Source organism: Mycteria americana, chromosome 4 (genome assembly GCF_035582795.1).
Source record: "Mycteria americana isolate JAX WOST 10 ecotype Jacksonville Zoo and Gardens chromosome 4, USCA_MyAme_1.0, whole genome shotgun sequence".
Lineage (NCBI taxonomy): Eukaryota > Metazoa > Chordata > Aves > Ciconiiformes > Ciconiidae > Mycteria > Mycteria americana.
Window position 1 is genome coordinate 9,870,786 of NC_134368.1, and position 26,151 is coordinate 9,896,936.

The 26,151-nt window shown below is 48.2% G+C and overlaps 1 protein-coding gene across 3 annotated transcripts in view; it reads left to right on the top strand.

Moving 5' to 3' along the window:
• The first annotated feature begins 297 nt into the window (after window positions 1-297).
• Window positions 298-26,151, top strand: part of FGFR3 (fibroblast growth factor receptor 3) — a 56,606-nt gene continuing 30,752 nt past the window's right edge. For 2 of the 3 annotated variants that reach the window (XM_075499594.1, XM_075499596.1), the window contains exons 1-3: window positions 298-431; window positions 625-859; window positions 22,881-23,144. In XM_075499594.1, coding sequence (XP_075355709.1) covers window positions 673-859; window positions 22,881-23,144 — 451 coding nt within the window. In that variant the 5' untranslated portion in view covers window positions 298-431; window positions 625-672. Of the gene's footprint in view, window positions 432-573; window positions 860-22,880; window positions 23,145-26,151 lie in introns of all 3 variants that reach the window. The other variant, XM_075499595.1, reaches the window with a different exon arrangement.

A 26,151-nucleotide genomic window follows, 5' to 3' on the forward strand; every position in this document is an offset into this window, starting at 1 on the left:
CTTTAAACTCACGTCTACGGGAAAAGGGTGCCTGCTTCACCCCAGGGACTCGGCGGGAGCCGCCGCCTGCCCCGAGCGGCCCCCGGCCGCCCCCTTCCCCCTCCCGGCGGAGACCTTCGCCCCCGCGCAGCCCCGGGGGCCGGGCGCGGAGCTCAGCGCAGCGGAGCGGGCGGCGGGCGCGGCCCCCCGCGGCGGCGGCGGCGGCGGCGGCGGCGGCGGCGGCGGCGGCGGGGCGGGGCGGGGCGGCGGGGCGGGCGGCCCGGCCCGGCGGGCGGGGACATCGCGGCCGCCCCGCTCCGCGCCCGCGCCGCGCCGAGCAGACGCAGGGAGGCCGCGGCGGCGGGCGGGCGGCGGCGGCTCCTGCGGGCGCGCTCGCTCCCTCCCTGCCTCCCTCCATGCGCGGTGCGCGGCCGGCCGCGGGGCTTGCGCAGGTAGGCGCCCCGCCGCCGCTCCGCGCCCGGGCTGCGCGCGTCCCCTTGCGCTTTTTTACTCCCCGCAGCGCTTCTTTTTTCCTTTTCGCTATTATTTTTCCTTTCTGTTTTTTTCCCCTCTTTCTCTCCGTGTCGGCACCAGGGGCGGGGGGCTTCCTCCTCCCCCTGAGCGCCTCTCTCCCTCTCCCGGCAGCGCGGCGGCGGAGCGGAGCGGTGAGCGGCGGCAGCATGCGGCCGGGGGATGTCTGAGGCGGGCGGTGCGGCGGCGGCGGCGGCGGCGGCCGCGCTGCCCCGGCGCCGCGCCGGAGGCATGCGGGCGGCCTGGGGCTCCGTCTGGTGCCTGTGCCTGGCGGCGGCCGTCGGCGGGATGCCGGCGGCGCGGCGGGGCGGCGGCGCGGCGGCGGAGAGGAGCGGCGGGCAGCCGGCAGGTAAGGCTGCGCGGCCGCGCACACGTGCTCCGCGCTGCGGCTCGGGCGGGGGGGGGGGGGGGGGCGGCGGCGGGGGCCGGGTTCAGCGCTACGAGCCGAGCCCCCCTCTCGGGGAGAGTGGAAGGGCGGGCGGATGGAGGCCGCCGGAGCCGTCTTCGGAGCGGGAGTTACAAGCGCGGCGCCGGGGAGGTGGCAGCCGGGCCGGGGGGACCCTGCTCTCACCGCGGCTCGGGCAAGCCGCAGAGGCGCCCCGGAGGGAAGAACTGCTTTTGGGACGATCCCTGCCTCCAGGAGCCCTCTCCCAGCGGTGCCACTGCGTGCAGCGCCCCGGGTTTGGCCCGCGTCTGCGTTCGTAGCTGCAGCTGGGGAAGGGAAGATGCCTCCGTGCGTGTGTAGCGCGCATCTTCAGCGCACATCTGAAATGCTCTGGCGCTGTGTGTTCGGCTGGGAAAAGTAAGGAAGGGTCATTTATATCCACGTCTTGGGAGCAAAACTGGAGTTGCGACAGCTCCGGGTACGCACACGCTGGATCCCGGCTTAGTAAGTGCGGCTGTGCTGGGAACGGCATTTTGGGGAAGCCAGTAAGGATCTCCCCTCGAGTGGCAGCACGGCAGTTGCAAGTGAAAAAAAAGTTAACACGTCGGACAAAAGCTGGGGGGTTTTGTTTGTTTGGTTGGTTGGTTGGGTTTTTTTTTTTTAAATATCATGTCTCTCTGATACTCCTCAGCTGCTACCTGAGTCCCTGTTTATATTTCAAAGCTCTTTAACGGAAGGGAACCCCCTCGCAGCCCCCGTCTTCGGGATTGCATGTACCCGGCAGAAAGTTTCCATTGTTCAGGAAAGGGTTTGAAGCCTGTTTGCCAAAAAAGTGACAGGGGAATAAATGGGCTTCGTGGAGGCTGGGGGTGGGGGCATTACTTTCATACCCCTTTTGGTTAAAGCTATAAATCACACCGGGGGTTGGTTTTGTTTTCAAGAAAGTCCTAATAAAACACCAGATTCTTAGTGTAACTCGTTTGGCTCATTTTTCACAGCCAAAAGAGTTGATTTATGGGGCAACATCTCAGCGACTTGGTCAGAGCAGATGAGGTCGGTGTGCGGGAGGAAGCGAGCAGGCTGTGCTGGTCACGGGGCTGGGAAGCGGCAGAAACGAAGTGTCCCCAATTCTCCCGGTTTTAGGCTGAAATACGTATTGGCGCTGTCACTTCGGGCGCAGTTGAACCCACGGGGGTGGGGAGCAGCCTCGGTGGCTGCGTTGGCAGTCACCTGGGTTGCCACCTACGTCTGCAGCCCATAGCTTGGGGTTGATGCTGTGTTGAAGTGGTGCTAAATCCTTTCCCGTGCTCTAAGACACCTTTGCAGGTTGAGGTTTAGGATGCTGTTTGCATTGTAACAAGTGGGGGTACCCGGAGGTCGCACTGAGGGAAACGTCCCTCTAGTGATGTCTTTAAACTGAGCGATGGGTTGGGATTTCCAGGGGCTCCGGTGGGAATACTCAGGACAGGGTCTCTTACCGCTCTGTCAGCTTTCTCCAAAGTAAAGGTGTCGCTGTCAAACCCCCCTGTGCTCCCTGGGAGCAGGATTGGGCCCTGAGCGGAGGGCTCCCGTTAACCCCAACACGCAGCGATGCCTCCAAGGGTTGCCCCGTCACTCTGAGCTGCTGGAGGCTCCCGTGGGTGGGGGGCTGCGAGGGCAAGGGGAGCTTTGCGATGCCGGCAGCTCTCCCACCACCGACCACGTGCGCGGGGACGCGTGAAGCCGGTGCTGCTCGCCCAGCTCTGCACCGAAGCCAGCGGCCCCGCCAGCGCGGGGGCACCCGCTGCCCGTCCGACCTGGGGGGGGAAAGGTTGTGCAAAAGAAACTGTAAAGAATATAAACCTTCAGAGCCAAGTAAAAACACATTTTACTTTTTCAGTCTTTTTGAATTGAATGGTAAAAAGCAAATTCTTTCTCCTAGTCAAATGGGCCATGGGGTATTAGCTCATTACTGAGGGTTGTTGTTCGCTGGGCTTTGCATTTACAGTCTAAGGCCTTATTTTCCATAAAGGGGCTTGGAAGGATTTTTCCCCAGTGATCTAATTCTCCACACGGGGCTGTGAAGGCTATAACAGCTACTGCTTTGTGCCTATACTCAGCTACATAAAACACACATTGAAGGGAGGCATTCTCGAGGTATGTGTATGTTTGCTAATATGAATACTCGCTATTAGCGGAGGTGGAGGGGGTGCAGGTTTTAACATCTCCGCAGGGAGGTGTTCGGCTGTTGGCAGGAAGGAGGCAGATGGCGGGGCTGTTGCTGAATAGAAGCTAAACTAAAAACACCAGGGGCCTCATCTGGGCTGAGTTTCTCTTCTCTCCCTTTCTCGGGGCTGCTGCGGGAAGAACAATGTCAAATTTCCCCCCCCCTCTTTTTTTTTTTTTTTTTTTTTTATGAATGAAAGTAGAGAGGCGAGGCAGGATTGAATGTGTATGTCATTCAGGAGCTATGACAGAGATGATTAGGGAGGTCAGTGAACTCCTTTGCAGCCCTGAGCATGCGGTCACTCTATTCAGCAGCCACAGAATAGACATCAATATAAAAAAGCCCGTCCAATTTGCATTAGTATTCAGATAAAGATATTACTTCGTACGATTTGTGAATGTCAAGTAACGCTGGCCGTTTTCTTAGAGAGCAGACCAACTGAAATGGCAACGTTTCGCTTTTAAAAACTTCTGATAACCGGCCTGTCTCCTGTAGCTGGTTTGTATGTGTCTGTCTGCATACGGTATACGTGAAAAAGGGAATTTCTGAGCTTCTTAGGATTGGTATTGCACTAGTTAGCTGCTGAAGCTGTCTGTGTGCATTGAAAGAGCTTTGCAGAGAGCCGCTAACGTTTGAGCAGGTTTGTGCGGGAAGGGGAGAGCTCTCCCAGTCTGTCAGGAGTAAGAACCAAAGTTTCCTTGTGCAGCACTGGAGTCCAGTTGTCACCCAGAGCTACTGCACAGGCAGTTTTCAAGCCAAAAGAACGGAAAAGGTGCCGTTTCGGGATTTTGCTTAAGTTGAATGGCGGGGCACGTACCAATTCCTGTGACTTTTCTGCTTGGAAAGAACTGGTGATGCACTGGTTGAGATGTTTTTCTTCATGCAGCTGATGGGCTCTTGTAGCCTTTCAGCGTGCACCCAGCGGAGGGTCCAAGGTGTAGGGTACGGCAATCCGCTTCGCTTTGTGTATCTGAGCATTTCAAAGTTCACCCTGAAATTACAAGGGTATTGAAGTGAGTGCTAAATGGCACCAGCCACTCCTGGAGCCGGCCTCCGGGTTTATGCATTAAAACCCTCTAAAAAGAGTCTCATACCTTGATGGTGCTTCCTACGTTGTGCCTGAGACCAGAAACCCTCTAGATTCAGTGGGCAGCTATGAGCGATACAGTTCTGAGATTACAAGTTGATCCATTTGTTCTCATTAAACAGCAGCAGCTAAAAAAGCTAATTAAGTCTTTAATGTTGAGGCTAGCATATTTTACTGAGCAATAAAATCAGAGGATGATGAAATATGGTTGGGTTTTTTTTTTTTAAATCTATTTCTTACCTAGCAAATAGCGAACTAGAAAGTCTGTTCCAGTGCAGAAATGGACTCATTAATGTATTTGATACGAGCTGTATAACATCACGTCTTCTACGCGTATTGACAAAGGTCACTCCAATTAATTCTGAGGGTTTTTTTCTTTTAATTAAGACTTCTATTAACAACCACTGAGTAGGGAATGTGATGAAAGTAAATCTGAAAATTGTGTAGCGAAGTGTTGATCTGCTAATTAAATCACGCAATTAAAGTAAGCCACTCTGACCAGCATGTTAACTTTTACGACTCACTCCAACAAATCTTGAGCATGTTTGGGAAAGCGTACCTGTCCCGAAGCCTGCCTGAGCGGGGTTTTTGAAGTTAGGTGAACACTAAAGAAATCTTGGTTGCTGCATCCCCGCTGCCTCTGGACTGTTTCCATCCAGTGGGACCCAATCTGCTGCCTGGACAAAGCTGAAATTTCACGTGAAGCTAGGGGAGGACTTTCTTCCCCTCAATAAGGCTGGAAGAATTTTTTCCTCTTAAAGTATCATCAATAAAAGTGACCTTTCATATCCAACTATATGCTTAGAAAGCTGTCCTCCCTGAAAAGTTACCACATACATCTGCTATTTCTGTTAGAGACCCTAAAAGATAGGGAATCACCCCAGTTTCTGAGCAGTTAATAAAATTTCCAGTTTACAAAAGCATTTGACTAAGACTTTTCTGACAGTGAGCTGTCAGCTGGCAGACAGAGCTGTGACTGAACCCTAACTTCAGCTAAGGTTGGGGCATGGCCTGCTGGTAGGTTTTTCTGGCTGGTCGTTGGAGTGCGTAGGATCCGGTGCAGGAGCCTGGGCATGAGCCCTGAGGCGTCAGGATAGGTGGAGAAGTGGCTGTGTTCTCCTCATAGTTTAGCTTTTGGCAATTTTTAGTATATGTGGAGTAGAATGAGCAGGAATGTTACAAATTCAGATATTTCTACTACAAATACAGGTGACATTGCCAGTTGGGTGACTTTTTCCCAGCTAGGCTGGACCTGATACATAGATGATCAATTAAACCAACTTTATTTTTATTCTGTTTCCCTGTTTGAATAGACTTTTCTCTTTCTCTTAGTGTGCTACGTGCTTGCAGCTTTTCCGATGTCCTGGAGATTTGTCTGGCTCTGCATACCTGTTTCTTCTTTTTTCTGACCCTTCAAAAAAAAAAAAAAAAGGCAGCTTGAAATTGCCTGCTTGCTCAGCACCTTCCAAGCCATTTGAGAGCGTGGTTTGATGGAGCTGTTTCAATGTTTGCCGTTTCATCTCTTTTAATAGTGGTTAGTTAATAAAATTTATTCTCCTCCACGTACCAGGCTGGATGCCAGAGATGATGGTGGCTTGGTAAAAATTCACCATACCTCCCTTTTTTTGCGGTAAATGGGACTGCGGTTGAGCAAAGCCATTCATGGTATGTGAAAGCGGGCAGTCCAGGCTGCTAGGAGGAGCAAATCCGATAGCACCCCCTATGCAAACGCTGGGCTCAAACCATGTCTGAAGACACGTACGATGCCAAAAGTGCCTTAAAATACCTTGTAACACCCTGACTTTTTTTCCTTGGTGTCCTACATAGCTTATCAGTTTACTGTTTGCCCCTCTTTTGGCTGTTTATCTGGTGATCTTGTAAAAAAAAAAAAAAAAAAAGAAAAAAAAGGACTTTTTCTCTGAAGTAGAGCTGACTGTCCTGGTGCCCTCTTTCTGATATGCTTACAGCTCAGGTTGCCAAGTGCTGTAGATATGACTTAAATCCCTGGATGTGTGAAGAAGGGCTTTTATTCCCCTGGTGAATGTGGTATTCCTGGTGTGCTTACCCCTAAAGTATCTGCTCCTTGGCTTGAATGACCAGGAAGGTTCTGTAATATCAAAAGCAAACAAGAACTGTGAGATACGAGCTGAGTAAAACCTTTGGTAAACTTAGTAGTTAAAATGTGAAAGGTAATCAGACGTAAATCTGCCCTATTATTCTGATAGGCTATCTGGGGGGTTGTCGCATTCAGGTGGATAGCAACTAGCCAGGTACTTAAATAATTTTTTTTTTTTTTTTTTTGCTGTGACACTCAGGTTATACAATAGAGCAAAGTGTTGTGGTTTTGTTTTGTTTGTTTTTTTTTTTAAAGAATAGCAGCACAGTCAAATAAGAAAACATTTTTCCAGTAGCTGCTTCAGTGTCAGACGTATTCATCTAAAAAAGGTGCGGTTTTTATTGTAGAGAGGGAGGTAGGTCTTGTGTGCTGACCTTGCTTTCTCAAATCCGGAACGCAGGGGAAGGTAAAGAGTTGGTTAAATAAAAAGGTTATATTAAAATTTGGAAGGAGATTGCTTTATCACGCAGAACTGTATGCAAAACAATTACCATGTGCTTACACGTTTAGCATCTGTGAGATTTTTGGGTCTGTGCCATTTCTGCAGGTTGCGAGGGGTTAAAAGTATTAATGACTCAGAAGTGAGAAGGGTTCCAAGTTTTCGGGTGAGGAAAGGACGCAGTCCAGGATCGCTCTCTGCGAGCGAGCGAAGCTCCGCGAGCTGCAGTGTGCGCTGCAGGCACTTTGCCCTGGGAATGCCGCAGCATGAGGACCCCAGCGTCGGTGTTGGCACCCAGGGGTTGTACTGTGAGCTCTTGAACTACCTGAAAATGTCAGCCTGACGCGTGGCAGCGTGTTCGTTTGGGTTTTTTCCCCTTTTCCGTTTCACCCAAGGAGCCAAGCCATCACTACGTCCCTTAGTTTGAGTATAAGGTTTTTAGGGAAAGGAAATAACAGGCGATCCATGGCGCACCATAGCGTGCCAGAGACCCGCGAGGATGGCTTCTCAGGTCCTGCTGTTTGATAACTGATGAAAGTATTTGTCGGCTTATCTTCATTTAATGCTTTTGCCCCCAGAAGTGGAGTGTTTTACAGGTGTGCCTTTATTGCACCAAACTACCATGTGCCGTTCACAAGGAATCTCACTGGAGTATTTCAGCTGATGTAGTTAAACCGGTAAAGCTTTGGAGGCCAGATCACTGCTAGGTTATAAGGATTGGGCTCGTACCCGGCGGTAAGGAAGTAAAATGGAGCTGAAGCATTTTGGAGTTGACCTGGGGCGAGTTGAGCGTAGGGGGAGTCAGCAAAATAGCTGGGTATTGCTTAGGGGCCAAACCTGGTGGTGGTTATGTGGTGCGTAGGCGAGCTCTCGCTGACGCCAGGAGAGAGGAGCAATGCGAAGTAACAGGCAAGAAGTGGAGAGCCTGACTGTCGTAGGGCTCTGAGGAGGGTGCTAAGGACGAGAGCACCTCTGAGGCTGCTCTCACAAAATGCAGGCGGCACCTGGCCTCTGCAGAGGCGGCGTGCAGATGTGGTCCCCGTAGCAGGACACACATCCCAGGAGCAGTCTGGTCCCCTGTGTTGCTGGTGGTGGCTCTGCTGAGGGACCTACTGGGGGGTTTCATCATGGCGTGGGGCAGAGGAGATCATGTGAAGGCCTGAAGGTGTTTCTGCTCTGGGCTCCTCGGCGTACCGCCGGGTAACGTGCGTCACCCTGGACTGACAGCTCATCCCCTCTTACTCCCCCTGGGGAAGGCAAAATACACATCTATGAAGGCTTTTCTTTTGAGGAAAAGGGAGCTATAGGAGATGTTTGATTTTACTTTGATGATTGGCAGAGCTTGTAAAGATCTTTCAGGGCAAGTTTGGCTCCCAGTTCGGAGGGTTGTTGCTTCGTTTGGGGGTTTCGCCGTTCTCTGCTGCTTGTAGTCCTGTAAAAATAATGAGGTCCTGATCTTGCACCTATGGAATCCTAAGCAAAAAAGCCCCCATTGATTTCCAAGGGAGCAGGCTGAAGCCCTTCACAGATCGTGGTGGGAGCGGCTATTTAGCATAAGCAGGGATTATTTGGAAAGTTTTCCAATGACCCAAACATTTTAGCAAGCAGAGGAAACTTGGCGGGTAAAAGGGCTCCCCGGTTTGGGGGTGGGGAGATGCCCGGCGCTGCTTCATGGGGGTCATCCCTGCCACCAGCTCCCCGTGACCTCCCGTTCCTCTCAACCTGCTGTAACGCAGACCTTCGCTTCCCATCTCGGTTTTTATAACGCCAGCTTTGATGCCAGCCAGCGGCAGCGTCGCAGCTCAAACGTGAGCGCCGAAGGTGACGGCCACGGCCTGGGTCCCCCGCGACCGCGGTGCGAGTCCTGCGCAGAGCCGAGCCGCAGCGCCGGCCGCCATCTCCTCGTGCCCCATCCTTGTTGCCATCGGATCGGTGTCGGCCGGCATTAGCCCCCGACGCCGTGATCTGCGAGCCGCACAATGCGCTGGGGAAAGTGTTAATAATCCCCCGCGGGGGTCTGCGGGCGAGCCGGGGCTGAGCCGGGGCTGAGCCGGGGCTGCCCGTGGGCAGCGTGGGGCCGCCCGGGCCGCTTGCATGGGGACAGGAGCAGGCGGAGGAGCTTTCCTGGCACTTCACGGGCAGGCAGAGCGAGGGAAAAAGAGTTTTCTCGGCAGGTTGCGTGTTTTTTTTCACACCCCCCCCTTTCACGTACAAGACTTGAGCACAAGAAATTCCCTCCCAGCAAAATCTTTCAGCAGCTAGTTTGGAGGCTGTAGGTCTTGAACTACCCAGTGATTTGATTTTTGTTTAAAATTGTTTAAATTCTCTATATAGATGCCCCCAGGCAAGCGTTTTGTTTCCAGCCGGTAGCGGGATCTGTGCAAGATGAGCGTGCTGATTCCCCGAGATGTGCTTTGGGAGATGGGGGTATCGGAGCTAAAAGTGAAGAGGAAAAAGCAGTTGCAATGGGAAGATTAGGGAGTTAAGAGTGTGCCCTGACAACTAGCATCTGCAACCAAAGATAAATCCTCCATGAGCCTGTCTTTAATTAAAAGAATGATTGGAATTAGGCATAGTACCATCTCTCCTGATCTGTATCATGTGTATCTGTACAAATAAAGCGTTTTTGGGGAGGGAGAAGAGAAAAACACCAGATTTTAATCTTTCTTTGGTAGCCGATATGTCTGCCTTTTGAAGGGGCACATTTCTCCCTGTCTTAGAGTACCCAGGCTTGTTGACAGTAAACAACTGTCACTTGGCAGTTTATGAAAGAAGAAGAATGTTTAAGAAAACATGTCCAGTTTAAATAGTTATGTTAATAGGCTGCGGATTCATGCAGAAGTGGGGGGGGGGGAGCCGGTAAATGGAGGTGCATAAATTAGCTGGTATTTACTGCGTAAGAGATGAGCTGTGAGGGAATGCAGTTGGGAAAAAAAATAAAAAATACATTCATTTTTACAGCCGGTGTGTTATGCATGATTTCGCAGCTTTCTGTGAAATCTTTTTTTTTTTTTTTTGCTAGGGAACACTCAGTAAAGCCTCTTTCTTGCAGCGTGCGGTGGGTTGGGCCCCAGGAGGCCCCTGGGTGGGACGAGCCGTGGGGCTGGGAGCCCAGCACTCCCACTGACCGGCCCTAATGCTGCTTCACGCTCCACGGGCAGCACTTAGACCTTGCAGCCGCCCCGACGTGTCCTTAGCCTTTGCTTCACAGGGCTGATCGGAAGAGGAGACGGCAAGGAAACTCTGCATCCCCATTTGCAAACTGATTAATTACAGAAAGGAAGGAAAAAAAAGAAGTAAGAAATGGCAGATGGTGTCCTCTCTGCATCCTTGCCCAAAGTTGCCACAAATCCATCACCCACCTTCTTCCGAGTTAAACGCTCGTGAACGTAGTGAGTGATGAGCGAGCGCAGAGCGTTTATTCCAGCTCAGCCCAAAGGCATCGGTGTCAAAAGCGTAATGAGTGAGGGCCTGGTGTCAGGCACTTGAAATCTGTAATTAAGCATAAAAATAAGTTTCAGGCTTTCCAGGCTCCTGATTTCCCTGGCTTGGGAACAAGGGTATAAGCGGTTATTGGGGGGTGCTGATATTAGTCTTGAGAATACTGGGTAAAGCCACCCTCCTGCACCCCCAGCTCCCATCCTAGCTGGGATACAATATAAATACAGTAAATACTGTGGAGTTTAAATAAATACAGTGTAGATACTGCATTACAGATACTCCACATTTCTTTCGGCCTTGGGTATCTCGGAGGGGGGCATCTTGACAGCAGCACCTTCTCTTGCCCTTGTTTCAGGTAAAGCAGAGAGCTGCAGGAGCAAATGGGAACCCTCAGAGTGTGGACGAAAAGGTCACCCTTAATTTTCTTTTGGCCAGTGGTTCAATTAGTACTGCTGTTATTTGGCCAAGGAGGCAAAGGAAACCCAAACCTGAAGCCTCCTGCTGCAGGAATGCTTTGAGATCTGCCCAGACAAAAAGGAAAAAACCTCCTAGAAAGTGGTTATTGAGCTGTACTGGGACTCCAACCTGTGTATTATTTAGCGAAGGAATGAGATTTCTGCCTCATTTTTACGTGTAGGCGTGCTGGCATCTTGGGATTTGAGAAGGCAGCGGGCTTCTCCATTGGGAAAGTCTTCGTGGCGGGATGGGAACCACAGAGGTGGCTGGGGGGACAGCAGGGGTTCTGCTTTGCCCCGTCTCCCTCCGTGCAGGGGCAAAAAGGGTCAGGTCTGTACCCGCCGCTCCAGTTTCAGCGGTGGGTCGCTGCCCGAGGAACTGGGCTGCCCGCCTGATGCGTGGGGTCCGGTGACCCCCCGCAATGTAAATCCTTCCTGCGAGGAGTCGTCTGCACGCTCTGAACAAGGTCATCTTGTGGGTGGAATGTGTTAGTCCTGGCAAAAAGGGCCTGAAACCTCCTCGGGTGCTTTCAAAATACATGTAAATGTTTGAAGTGGAGGTTCTCTCCCCCTCTGCCCCCCTCCTCCCAGTGCATAGCAAATGAGGTGTGGACAAGCAGTGCAGTCTTTGCAGGAATAACTTCACCGGGTGCTCAAGCCTGGCTGTTTTGGGGATGAGAAGGAGCAGTTGGAGGAGCAACACGTGGTGTCTCGGGCCAGGGAGGAAGAGGAGATGACCTTGAATTAGCCACCCACCCTTGGAAAGGGAGTGGGGGGGCCAGACTACTGTGGGCAGCTCTTGCTCCACTTATGGGTGTATACATCAATGTGGATAAATAGGTATAAATATGTGGGGAGGTTGTCCAACTTCGTGTCTTCACTAGTGCTACAAGGTGGTGGTTCATCCACCCATCCCACCCAAGGGAGCGTGGCTGAAGCTTAGCTTCAGTGCCTGACTTTCAGACAAATCCAGCCCGTGGGTGGCTGCTGGACTCAGTTTTTATCGTCCATGTTTTCTCTCTGCAGAAGAGAAATGGCTGGGTTTTTTCTCCCTCTGCTTGCCTGTTGCAATGACCATCCCTGCTGTCACAACAGCATCCATCTCACTTGGACCCTTGGGTGCTCGTTTGCAGAGAGAAAGAGGTTTTAGAAGTGTTCCTGGTAGGGGAAGGAAGGGAGAAGCTGGGAAAATCAGACCGTGGAGGACAGGGCAGGTGTCTGAAAGCGCCTGTGGAAGGTCCCTGGCTCGTGCAGGCAGGACCAGCCACGTCCTGCTGCAGGACACTGGAAACGACCCTCTGCAGAGAGTGCATTTCCTTACAGAAGCATTAAAATAGCTGTGTATAGAGGTGTCTAACCTGCTTCTGGCATTACTGGAGCCTAACATAGTACAGTTCATAGAAGATGATTATTTGGGAGCATTAAAACTGCTTGAAGGGAGTGGGAACCGAGACACGCATGACTTCTTTGAACTCTCTCTTAATTTATTATGTGCAGTCCGAAACCCGCTGTAATAGATACGGTTGCAGGAGACCATTAAAAGGTCTGTTCTGGTGAACCTGATGCCCTGCTGTTGCTGCTGGAAATGATAAACCGCGTTTGGGTCGGATGGTATGCGATGCCCTGTGTGTGTGCGCGTATGCATGGAAGCCGGTAAGTCCTGCTAATTTAGGGATTGTTTTCCAAGTCTGTTTTCTATAACTCTGTAGACTTAATACAAATAAAGAATGGACCAAGTTTCCTGTGAGAAGCGCAGAACAAACGCTAAGCGTGGGATTTGAATGCAGAAAGGTGAAAACACAAATGTATACAGAAACAGCAAGTCAAACAAGCTGAAAAAATATTGTAAGGTTGATTTAACAGAACAGTGAACTCAAAGCTGTCTAATCCCTTTAGCAGCCTTCTTTGAAAAGGAGAAATAAAATAATTTTTTACATCCACTTTTCTTTTGCCATCTCTCCCAACTCTTTCTAATAATGCTGAAGGATAAGAGTTGAGTTTAGCGCAAGGACAAAGTGTTGCAGCTTCAGTTAGATGTGCTTTCTAAATAACAAAATCTTCGTTTGTCATTCGCAACTTTAGATTAAAGTGGATCAGACTTCCCGAAAGGAGATTACTGTTAAACTTCTCCAACTTGGGTACCTGGCACCTAAGTCTTGCTTGAGGCACTGAAATAACAGGCTTGGTTTTGAAAGATGCTGAGCCAGGTCAGGCTCTGCATTTAAATCGCTTAAGCACTCTTAGAATCTGGCTATTCATTTTGATGCCTAGATATGGATTTCTGGGCTTAATCACTGACCTTTGCATTTCAAATGTTTGGCCTTTGTTTTCTTTACTAAGTATGCAGACAGAGCGGCCCCCAAATTATTATTTTTCCTTTCACACAGTTGAAAAGAGCTAGCAGAGAAGACTTGAAGTTCTGCGTCTTATTACAGAGAAATAGGGATCTTTGAAAAATACCCTTTTATGTAACTCAAGGGAAACTTGACAAAAGGAGAATATTGACTTATTTTCATTCACGTGAACATGACCCGTCATATATCTAAAACCCACAATCAGTTGGAAAAAACCCCACCCAAACTACCCTAAACCTTTGCCCTCTCTTAATCCGTGTACAAGAGGGTCTTTTTTTTTTAGATGTGCTTTTTTCCCCCCCGAAATAGAGGCAATTGATAGGCTCATAAACAAATACCAAACATTAAGTCCTAATCTCCATATAGAGGAGCCTGACCCTTTTTATGGAGAGAGAGGGTAGAGGGAGGAAACGGGGCCAGGAGTTTGAGGTTTAATGCTTATTAAAGTTTTAGTGGGTGGGAAAATGCGATCAATAAATTTTGTTTAATGCCTCGAAACTGGTGTTAGTTTTCACTAGCTACACTGGAGAGTAGTTTTCATTTTGAAACTAGGACACTCGTAGTTGGAATGACAATTAATGTGGAGTGAATATGGTCCCAGTTGGAAGCCGATTTTTTGAATAGCATGAAAACTCCCCCCACCTCCCCGCCTTGGCTCCGGAGTGGGGTAGCTTCCGTTTTTAATTAGCGAACCAGGCAAAATTTAGCTCATTGTGTCTTTCTGCTCCTTTGGCCCAGTGGATAACTTGGATTTCTCCATCTTGCTGTCATGAGGCTGTTCTTTTTATTTTTTTTCTTCGGTTTTGGTGCTGGGAGGAAGGGAGGGGGGGGCTTCAGGATACTTAGGATTAAAGTCATTGTTCGGGGGTATTTGCAGCCAGCTGCCTGCATTAAATGAAGATTAGAGGAGCGCACATTAAAAGTGCAAGGGAAATGCAGAGGAGCTGGGATTTGGGAGCTGCATAGCTGTGAACCGAAGGGGAAAGGTTGGGGCTTTATGGCAAATTTTTTCTGGTGCCATGTGATCTCAAAGCCCACTTCAGAAAAGCATCCAAGTAACTGCCAGGGCCAGGCCTGCCTGGGAATTGTAAAGGGACCGTGAGTCTTTGCATCCCTAAAAAGTTCCTCTGAGGTAAACCTAAATTTTTGGGCCTGGTGAACTTACGTATTGCTTAAAAATTCATCTGCAAGAGCACTTAAGGGGTGGTGAACATTTTGCTAGAATTCACTAAGTAGCTGAAAACCCACCCTGAAGGTCAAAAATGAAGTTTTGAAGGATTGTAGGAAGGAAATGAGGGTGTAGAGGAGGAGCCCAGAAAAAAAAACTCAAAAGAATTATCCACCAATGCATGCCTATTCTTTTAAGGATTTAATAAGACAGTTTAAAAATATTTCCAAAGATTGAGTTTCTCTCCTTTTGTTATGATTTGTGGAGCACTCGTTTGTGTAATCTGTGGTTCTTGTTTGCAAACTTTGCTAATTGCTTGGTGTGTGTCACCTACAAACCCCACCAGGTAGCCTGGTCCAGTGAGGCAGGAGGGATGGCATGGAGCACTGATGCTGAACAACATCGGTTTGCTCAGGGCCTCCACACTTCGGCAGGACCCAGTCCTGCTCTGATGGAGGCTGGGCACAAGCTTTGCTCAGTCCGTTAGGATGCTGGGAAGCCTCAGTCTGTGCCTCAGTTTCCATAGCTGCCTCCACTGCCTTTGGAAAGGTGGTGTGGCAGTTGCTTGCTGCAACGATGAGGGGTTTTTGGACTTCTTCAGGCATGAGAAGCAGGAATGTAAAAACATCAGCCATTTTGTGGTGGGATCTGTCCGTCGAGATCAAGCCACGATGCCCCTGCTGTGCTGTGCAAAAGCTGGGGCCAAGTTGGCCACCGTTCTTCAGAGGCAGCAAGAGGCAGACACCAAAAGGACGACGACGCATCGGCACAGTCTCTTTTGCTCCACCTAGAATCAGCCCAGTGGTTATCCCATCACTCTGCCTTGAGTAGGGAATGGTCTGGGTTGACCACATTTGGCTACTGCGGTTGGGTGAGGTGGGCAAACTGGCTACAAGGATGCACTCACCCGCACGCCAGGCTGTGACTGGTGTCATCCCCGCCATGAGTGCAGGCTGCTGAGATCTGATACAGCTAATTGCTGCCCTCCTCTTGAGTAAAGCACAAAGGCTTTGGCACCTGGAAGAGCAGGAACCATCTGCATGGGCATCCTTGAGGTGCTTCAGCATGAGCTAGGAGCTCTCACAGGACACGTGGAGCAGCACAGCCTGGGGACCTCAGCATCCCCATTCTGCCGTGTCTCCACTCCACCATTCCCTGTCTTTAGGGACCATTGATGAAGAAGTGGAGGACATTTCATATCAGTTCTTTTATTTCTGTTAAAAAAAAAAAAATCAAGGAGTACAGAACTGTGAGATAAATAGATACAGGTAGTGATTGCACAATCTGGCCAAATTTTAAGGAAAACTCCCCATCACTGCCTGTTCCTTTAAGCCAGCAAAGCCCCAGCTGAAGGTTGTCCTTGGGACAGGCTCTGGGCTCTCAGCAGCAACCAACGCTTTGTGTCTCTTGGGTTTTGCATTCCCATTTTTGTTAGGGGTAGCCAGGAGACCCCTTTGACTTGTTCTCTGGGTTTTTTTTTCCTCCTCAGGGCTTTCCAAGTGCCACAGGGAAATCCTCCTGGCCAAAGTGTTTTTGTAACTATTTTAGCTTTGTGACGATTTATTTCTTCTTCTTCTAACTCTCAGCATCTGAATTGGGTGATTTGAGAAAACAGTCCATTAAAAGGAGGATACTGTAGAGTCCTGATGAATCCTGTTTTCTACTTGGCCGGTGGAACAGAAAGCTAATTGCCAGTAGTAAATCCATTCAAAGGGCTGGAGGGAGGGAGAAAAGCTAATATTCCTCCTTGAATGCCATTTAATCTCTGAAACCTTTCATGCAGATGTAAATTAGGATTTGCACAACAGAGTCAACAGTTGCTCCGTAGATAAGGCAGATTTGCAACATCTGCTTTTCCATTCGAGAAGCTCTTCCAAAGTCCAGAAGCTCTTCCAAAGTCGCTGTTGGGGATAGCCAAGCTAAACACTAGAGATTTGGGTTTTTTTCTTTCCATAATCTCTTGTTTATGAAGCAAGCTGCATATAACAGAACTAAACCTGGTTATCATTCTGCTAATTCTCTAGGAAAAAAGTTTGCTTTCCTCCTAACACAGATCTAAAAAATAACCTCACGGGGTGGTAATGCAGCGCAGCACTCTTGTTAGCATCTTTGGAAGAAACATTGTCTGGTAACAATTCCATAGGCCACTGTGGTGGTAATACAGTATAAACAGTTTACCTTGCATTATTATTAGGAAAGCTATTTTAAGCTTTTCCAGGAGAACTACCCCCCCACACACACCCCAAGCAAACACACGCAATAGGTGAAAGATAAAGTGGCACCTTCAAATGATGGAGTCAAACCCTTTTCAGAGGTGGTTTCCTAAAGGCACGTTTCTCGATCACGGTTTAGGCTTTTACAGAAGCAACCAGATTTTTTTATTTTTGCTGAGGTGTGAGCCCCATTGAGCAGGGGAGATAACCCAGCTGAACACCACTTCGGGAAATGATGTTGCTTTGGCAAAGCGTTCCTCCGTGCTGCTGTGATTGCCAGAGCCCCTTCTTCCCCGGGATGGCTGCAGCCTGACACTGGGAAATGTGCTCTGAGAGGGGTCTTGACCTTGGAGGGGGAGAGAAGCGGGGGAAGAGGGAAAACAGGATGTATATTTTATATAATACTTTTTATTTATATATATATATATATATATATATATATATATATATATGAAATATTATATCATACACATAAAAGACTATATATAATATTATGTATGTATATGTGTAGGAATATACATATAAAATATATCTAATATTATATATATATATAAAAAAATAAAACTTCTATTTTATATATGATGTTTTGCTGTGCCAGGCTGGCGGTGTGCCCTTTGGGGTGGCGTGGCCGTGGCCAGGCAGGGATGCCCTGCCGCTGGCACCGTCGTGGCTGCTGCAGAAAGGAGAGGAAGTTTTGCTGTGCATAAAGCACCACCAAAAATATGTACATTAAAAACACCCCATCAGCTCCCCGCGGTGCTGCGAGGGTATGCGGTGACTTCATGTGAGCTTGCTTTGCTGCGGGGGCCATTCCCTCAATCTTATCTGCCCTGAGAAGGCAGGTACGTGGGGAAACAGGCGCTCCCACAATCTTATCTTATCGTGCCCACTTCTCACAGGGGCTGCTGCTCGGTGCAGGGCCTGGGGCTGGTTTGGTGATTTTCAATATTCCCCAGGGCCCAGCTGCCTCCTGGGGAGATGGCGGGAACAGGGACATCACAGGGAACAGGGACATCGCAGGGTGGTTGCAGAGAGGTGGCACTGGGGCTTCTTGTCATCCCTTTTGGCTGCTTTTTAAATTAAGGCAAGTCCCAAATGAACGGCGTTCAGTGAGAAAAGTGTTTTATTTCCCTTTTGGGCAATGGGGTTTGCCTTCCCAGTGCAGAAGTCCCGAGGTGAGGTGGGGAAGCGGCCCCGTCCCATGAGCAGTGACACAGGTATTGGGAAAAACACGGTTGTGGGGGGTGAATAACACTATAGGCCCCTTTTAACACAGGTAGGACACTTACTTAGAGGACACGGTGCTGGTCTGAGCCTGGAGATAGTCTGTGTGCTCTTTGCCATCATGGCCTTGTTCCTCCTACCGATGCTGGAGCCAGGGGAGGTTTCCATATCCCCACAGCAGTTAGCCACGGACTCGGTGGCTGTGACCATCATCTACCTGGGAACGGGATACCAAACTCAACAGGAGAAAGCTCTGGCATGGTTGTTGCTCCGTGATCCTATAATATATCCCGTCATGGTGGATTTGGTGCAATAAAGTACATAGAACAAGAAACGTTTTCGAATTAACCAGGAGAGAGAGAAATGCGTGGAGTGCTGCTATCTTTCTGCTTGTTAACATGCCAAATACGGCTTGTCCAGCTTGAAAAGGGGAAAATACGATCCACTTAAAAATGAGCCGCTTAGTCCATTCCACCAGCGGGCTGTGAAGCAATCCCGAAAAGCCTCTCTGGGATTGCCAGGGTTCAAGGTGGGGTGAGGAATATTTTGCTGGTGATACTGAAGGTCGTGTGCCTTGAGCCCTCTGTGGTGGGAGTCCCGGTGGGGTTTTGGTTGCGTGGTGGCTGTGCCCCAGCTGCGGGATGCTCGCTGGAGGAGGAGGATGATGATGGGGGAGGCGTGTACCCCATCTGAGCAGTCCCTTGGGAGGCTTCCAAATACTTTGATGCTTGGAAAAGCAGAATCGTGGGAAGCTATTCCAGAAGGAAAAACACAGGTGAGGAGAAATAGCCGGATGGCGTGTCCTGGAGCCAGGACCCAGCACCCTGTGAGATGGTGCGGGGCCCTGGGGCTCCCCCGCCCCACCGAGCCTCCCACGGGCACCGTGGGCCTTCGCCACCCGGGAGCAGCCCCCGTGCTTTCTGCCACGGCACCTGGAAATAGTCCCTGGCACCGGGGAGGGCACCAGCCAGGCTCTGGGTTGGCTTGAAGTCTTTGGGGGGCCATAAGCAGCCCAGGAATACCCCACCGCCCTCCACCTCCTCATCCTTTCGTGCGTGAAAAATAACAAACTGCCTGTCTTCCTGCAGGTCTTGAGAGCCGCCTGCATTAAAACCAAAATAAAACATTTCCAGGCTCAGCCAGAAACAAGTATTGATGTCTAAGAGGAGCAGACATCTGATGGAAATACTGACACACTTAAGCACTTGGAGCTGCAAACCACACAGAAAGTGAATTTATTGCTGGGATGAGCCAAGCAGCTACGGAGATGAAGTATCTTATCCTTATAAGTGAATACATACAAAAGCATTTTAGTATTGCTGGGCCAGCTGCTCCTCGCTGTGGAAGGTGCTTCCCGGCTAGTTGCTGCCTTTTTGCCCCTCTGAACCGCTTAAAAATTGCCTCTTTCTCTGTAGCGTGTTTGCTGTGAGCAGCAGCAATGGTGCTGCAAGTGCTGATCTCCATCAGCAGCGTCTCTTGGTGATTCTCAACTCATTACTGCTTTGGCTAAACTAATAAACTGGTTGAATTTTAGTCAAATATGAGGGGCCTACAACCTAGATTTCCTCCTCCTCTCTAAGAACCCGTTAAAGCTGCAAACTCATTAATCCCTGCTCTGCTGGCGAGTGGTGGAGTGGGCTCCCGTAACCCCTACATGAGTTAACTCCCCAGTAATTTATACCTATGTCTGCTGTGGGTTTTGAAAAGATGCTGTTGATGTCAGTTAGATCCCAAATGGGAGTTTCCTTTCGGAGAGCCGGGAGGGACCTTTGCAACCTGACTTGCAATAGAAGCGCTTTAGGAAGGTTTTAAAGGACGCATGGGGATTGCTGTTTGCCAGCAGTGAGGATGGTTTTCTAAGGACCCAGGACTGAGATCCAGGAGATGTGTGTTTGTAGCTCCAGTAAATCTGAAACCTGCCTCCCCGCAGTGCTGCTTTGCAGCGGGAAGATTCCTGACTGCCTCAATCAAAGGTGCCTGTCCAGATGCAAGATGCAGCCAGGTTGGGGGAGCTCGGTGCCTGCTCCCCTGTACTGGTTTCCTTATGATTTAGCAATGGGAGGATGCAGAATGCAGGATGAAGAAGGTGGCCAAACCCTGGCCCAGGTCCCCAGGAGGGCTCAGCCCATCTGTGTAAAACCCCTCCCAGGCACTGGCTGCACACACAGCTCCTGCCACTTCGTTCACACCACGTGGCTGGAGATGTAGACTTCTGCAAGTCAGTCCGATGGCTGGATGCTTGGCCTCAGAAGGGGCAACTTCATGTCTCTTTCACGTCTTGGTGCCTCTTGTTGAGAAGGTGTTGGAAGCACCAGGCACTTGCAGCTGGAAGACAGGAAGGAGGTGCTGGGCTCTGGGCACCCAGTGGGAGACGTGAGCTCTGGTTCCCGGCTTTAAACTCCAGCTGTTCTCAGCATGGAAATGAGACTGTCTCCGCTTTCGGATTTATCATCGTATTTGAAAGCTATATGAGGAATAATAAGAGTAAAATTTAATTCTCCAAGGTCACAGTTGGGCAAAGTGCTTAAGCACTTAAGTGCACCTTTAAGTACTTTGTGAAGGTCTCCAATTTGGGTCCTGTTTATTTTTTAAGCCATAAGCATATAAACTGAAATTTGAAAAACTGTTTATAGAATTGAGATTAAAACCATTAATAACATTCTCCTTTTAATTCACCACTCCTTCTTTCCAGATATTACTCCCAGTCAGTAGGAATAAAGTCATTAGGACTGAACTTTGCATTTAACAGGCATCATGATATCTGCTGGAGACTGGCTGGGGAGATTGAGGGCAGAGATGCCAAAATAAAGTTGTCAGAAACAAGAGATGATGCTTCTTTCCACAGAAGAAGCTTCAGACCCCAATGGTTCTGCTCAGAGTCTAAAGTGAATTTCCTCTTCATTTCAGCATTCCCGCATTATGTTTTATAAAAATAGTTTGTCGCTTTGTCATTAACCCAGGTTCATTATGCTTTCAAAAAAGAGTGATTTCCTTTTAAGTGGCTAAACGGTAGAGTTTGGCCTGTGCTTAGTCTGGGCTTGTTCCTGTTTGGTAGGTTTATGATAGAAAAGCCAAAATATACAAGTCTTGATCATTTGGCAAACAGCTTGGGTGAAACTGTGTATTTTGTATGGAGGGATTGTGCAGCTGCATGGGGTTTGTTTTCCAGTAGATTAAATTAGCAAGAGCTTCCATCAGAGTCAACAAACAAAGATCAGTACCCCGTCCTGCAAGTGCAAAGCTGTATACAGGGCTTTTTAACTGGAAGCCAAAGTTGGTACCATTGAAAAAATCCTTGTAGTCTAGAAGAAGGAAGAAAAAACCTGAAAGGAACAGTTAAACCAGAATATTTCTTAACCGTATTTTCCCCAAGGACATGTCCCAGTTGGGAAGAGACCATGGGTGAACACTCAGTGTCACAAGAGGTGCTGGCCTGATAGGAAGGAGATGCTGGAGCTCTGTCTTCTTTTTCTTTTCACTAAAAATATATGCTTTCAGGGAAAATCTTTTCATTAAAAGAAAAAAAAAACCCACCCTAAACCTTTGGCTTTATGAATACCACAAAATTCTGGCCAAAACCTAAAGTATTTGAGTTGGAATTGCTGCCAGGGTATCAGAGGAAAGGTTCTTTGTAACCCCAATGAGTGTGGGCTTTGCCTCCTGCGAGACGATACCTCCCATGAAATACTACATTTTCAGGCCCCCAGGATTCTTTATTTCTACCTGCAAGGCTATTGACTGAAACATTTTTATATTTTTAATTTTTACATTTCCACAAGAATGAAAACTTGCATGACAAGAAGAGAAAAGCAGTATATATATAACTCTTATAACCTGCTCCAACTCTTTCACTTAATGGCAAAAGAGCAGCTTGGAGCCAATGCCACATCCTCAGGTATTCAGAGCTGCTGTAATTGCATTGGTTTCACAGTCAAACTGTAATCTATGAATATGCTTAAGCTGCAAAATCAGGATCTCTATCCATATCTGATTACTATCAGAGATCAACTCAGGCCACCTGGGTTTGCATCATAGGATTAGGTTCAGACCAATCTGTTTTGAATTACTTTTTACTTGCTAATTATGTAATCATAGCACCAAAGTGTCTTTGTCATGGAATAGGATCCCCCGTGATACATATTGTGCTGCAAAACCAAGGAGACTCTCTTGCCTGGTGGAGTGTACAGTCTCAGAGCTGGTGTGAGCCAGAAGACAGAGATAGAGCAATGCCAAGTGAAAATGTTGGTTAGCGTAGACAAGGAGGGGAGAATGGCAGTCTTGCTGTTGATCTAGCTGAGTTCAGGGCAACTGTAGAGGGCTACTTCTTCTTTATGAAACTGGTGTAAAGGATGAATAAACCATTCAATGTCAAGAGTGAGTTCATGTGTCACTGAGATGAGCCTGAGGACCATCAGACCCAAGAACCACACTTTCAACATGCCCCACGTTTCTCCATGGGGAGACTTCTGAGCTTGAACCTTTCCTTGTGTCATTATGCTATGGTAAAACAAAATTCTCCAGCCTGTGGCAGGGTTTACTATCATCACTCGTGGAACAAACTGCCGCAGCTGGTAGATAGACTGAAGAAATAGGGATTTCAGCTTTCATGTTCAGTCTTTGGTTCTGCACTTCTTCGTTGCACAGAGAGTAACTCCAGCAGCGAGCTAGTGGTGGGTTCATTTATTTTAGCTATTCCAGCCTGCGTCTTCTGTCCAGCCTTCCCCCTTGTTTCCTTCAGCCCACAGGGTTTGCCTTTGGGCCACCCATAGTCACTTGAGAAATTGGGTTTATCCCCATCTCTGCACCTTGTATCCCCCTTGTTCTCCCCCTTGTACCCCCTCCTTGCTGGGTCTCGCAGGGGTTGTGGACAGACTCACAGGAATAAAGAACTGAGATCCAGAGACTGAACTGTGAACTCTTCCGCACACACTTATTTCTGCCAAATCACCCCCCGACGCAACATTGGGTGTTGAAATGACCCTACGTAGAAGTCTGTGCTGTTTGTTGTGATGCACCTGCGTGGTGGGGTGGCCATGTTTTGGTCACTGCAGGGTTGAAGCCATCCTTCTAGATCAGCCAGAGACCTGACTGCAGTGTGCCCAGCTGTCTTTCTGCATTACTGCTTGCCTGGGGCAGGCAAGGCTTACCTCTGGCAAGGAGGAACTCTGGGCATGTGAGGGCATCAGTAGGGCAAATACAAGATATGTTTCTTTTTTAAATGCTCTTTCGTTCTCCGACACCTGCTGTTATTTACTCATTTCTATTTCTTTCTCCCTTTGCAGAATACTTGAGGAGCGAGACCGCCTTTCTGGAAGAGTTGGTGTTTGGAAGTGGAGATACCATTGAACTTTCCTGTAACACCCAAGGCTCTTCTGTGTCTGTTTTCTGGTTTAAAGATGGTATCGGGATTGCACCTACCAACAGAACTCATATTGGACAAAAACTGTTGAAGATAATCAATGTGTCATATGATGACTCGGGGCTGTACAGTTGCAAGCCAAGGCATTCCAGCGAGGTCCTGGGAAACTTTACGGTCAGAGTTACAGGTATGTGCAGAAATACAGCTGTCTCGGTGACTTTTTTTTTTTTTTTTTTAAATTTTTGCCCCTTCGCATGTTCAGCATAGCTGGTGCTTTGCGGTGTTCATCTGTACTTGGTAGATCTCTACCTCCCTGGTAACTCCTGGCAGTGATTAGACTGACAAAACAAACCAATTGAAGAATGCTTGCATGTCCATACCAAATGTTAAAGCTTGATGTTAATACTGAGAGAGACTTAGAAATGCTGCTAGTCAGATTAAACCGCAAATCCCCCTTAACACTCAAATAGATGCAATGCTACATGTGCCTTTGAAGTCTTTTGTGAGTGAGTGAACTGTGGCTCAGGGAGGTTAAGTGACTTTTTCCACTTTATGTGACAAATCAGTGGCAAAATTGCATGTAAAAGCTGAAGGTTCCTGAAAACTGTTTCCCTATTGTAGCTGATAAATCTCTTCCCTCCAACCCGATTATCACAAATTACTAGTTTGTTTCGGAAGTACATTATCTGTAAAGAGTGTATATCTCAAATATGTGCTTCATCGAAGGTACTTATTGGGGTTCACATATTGCAAACAAGTGCTGTGTTAGCAAAGCACGTGCTGTCGTTTGCTTGGCCATATTTTCCATGATTAGGACAGTAGGACAAAACAGCTACAAGCTGTCCAAGCGTGGATCACTAAACAGAGTGCCAGAAAAATCTGCTGTTCCCAGATAGCTAACCGCTAACACCAAGAAATCAGCCTGATCACTCAGTGATTTCAGGCTGCTGCATTGGTAGATGGATACTCATCACTATGAGCAGATAGATAGAAAGCCTCCTGATCAGACAGATTAAAAGCCTGAATTTTCAGAAGAATTAACCCCTTGTGGATCTAAGGTTTTGAAAACTTTCCTTTGCCTTTGTGCTGTTGGAGCTTTTTCAAGCATCCCAGAACAGTAGCTCCTTGCCTCCAAAAGTTGAGTTCCCTCAAAAAGTAAGGGGCTCTGTCTGAAAACGAAACACAGAGATGTTTGTGATTGTAAATCACATCCACTCCATAAAGGGCTTTCTCGTGCCAGAAATAGGATTTTGTGTGAGAGAATCAAACCATCGTGAGAATAAAAGCTCGTTTCAGCAAGCCTTCACCAACATCTGCTTTTCATTGAACATTACTGGAGATTGCTGTGAATACTTCAAGGTCATATCAATTAAACGGTTAAAGAAGTATTTGGCCCTTGAAAGGCTTTCTTTAACTAGGTACGATTATTGGAACTATCCAAGGAACTGCAGGTTGTTAGAAACGTTACTCTCCCTTCTTTTTTTAAGTGACATTAAAATGCTTTTGAGTTCAAGGGGCAGCAGGGAGGCAGAAGAGGGCAGCTGGTTACACGCTCAAATGAAATAGCTGCCAGCCTCGAAAGTTCGTAAAGTGAGAAATTGTTTTTAATAGTGGAAGGGCTGATAATCCTCTGCTTTTAAAAAGTTTAAGCCCCTGTGTTTTTCCTCTTGGCTAATAATAGCTAATAACAGCTTAAGAACAAGCGAGTAACCTGAACCTGCTTTCTGACAGCATTATGAGTCTTTGATTCTATTAGCCCACTGTCATTACCACCGAAGTGCTGGTAATGTGGGAGTCTCCGTTTTAGCTGTCAGCAGCACTTGCTTTAAACTTTGAAGCCCTGCTTTATGTGGCAATAGTGGCGCCTCTCGTGTGCTCAGATATTTCTTCATAATTAGTATTGATTGCTCAGTGTGGCACTGCGGAGATGAGATTGTTGTCAGAGATTTGTGGTTCGTGTTCCCACTTCTTAAAGATAACGCCAGCAATTAGCTCGGGTATCTGGTCGGTGTTTATGCGGATATCTAACGTTCGGGGCTGGAGTTGTTCTCTGCGTTAAACTGGTTTAAATCTGTACTAACAAACTGGAATTGCTCTGATCCGTATTCTTAAGTGAGCAAAACTAGGCTAGGCATATTCAGATCATTCAGATAGACATGTAAGTCCCATTTTGAGAGATGGTTCCAGATTCTAGGAGCAGATCAGGATTTTCCTACGTGAGGCCATGAGTTTTGAGTCCGCAACAAATTGGCTCTTCTGTGTGCACAGCGAGATGCTTGGTGCTGAAGGCAGAGCAAGGAGGTGCCGGAGCTGGCGTTTCAGGGTTGAAAACGAGGTTGATTAATAGCAGGGTTTGAGCTCTTTAAAATGCCTCCCTTGACAGACACGGGCTTGAGTGTTTTGCTGGTTTACAAAAAGAAACGTACTGTCCTCTTAAAACCTGAGCACTTGAAGGGGATCACAAACAGAGGCTGCACGCCCAAACTGATCTCCAGCCCCGCTGGCAGAAGCTCCGTTTCTGCAACGATTTCACCCACAGAACAGCCTTTGGATTTAGTGGCTGAGCAGCACCCCTGTGACGAGCACGGACTGCAGGCTGGTACCAGCGAAAAGAGCTTTCAAAATACCCAAGAATAAGCTCTTCAAAACAGGTGACTAAAAAAATTAAGCCTCTTTCTGTTCATAATTAAAGCCCTTTTGAGAATAGCATCTAGCAGTTCTTGCTGATGCCAATACTCGTCAGCTTCTGAAAAGGATGACTATTTTAGTAAATAATTAACAAATAGCTTACAAATTTTTAGTCACCTTTTGAAAAAGGTGATGTTTTAGTAACCTGAATAGGACAGTAGCTCTGAACATGGGATATTTGGTCTTAAAACCTAAGCTGCATCTCTCATCTGACACACAAGGACGGTCAAAGACTCTTCCCTCGATCTTGTGGAAATGTTTTTTAATTGGTTTAAAAATTGATTCTGCTCCTCTGGTCACGATTGGTTTATTGGAAACCAGAAGTAAACTACAATCACATGTTAATATATGGGTAACCAAATCTGAGCGTGCAGGGCTGAGAATGTGCTGGTTTCTCTGCGATGCTGGTGGGGATTTGGCTCGGTTTCTGCCTTCGCCAGGACTTGAGTAAATCGCTGGTTCAGCCAAAACACCTAAACATCCACTTTGCTTTCAGCAAGCCCCGT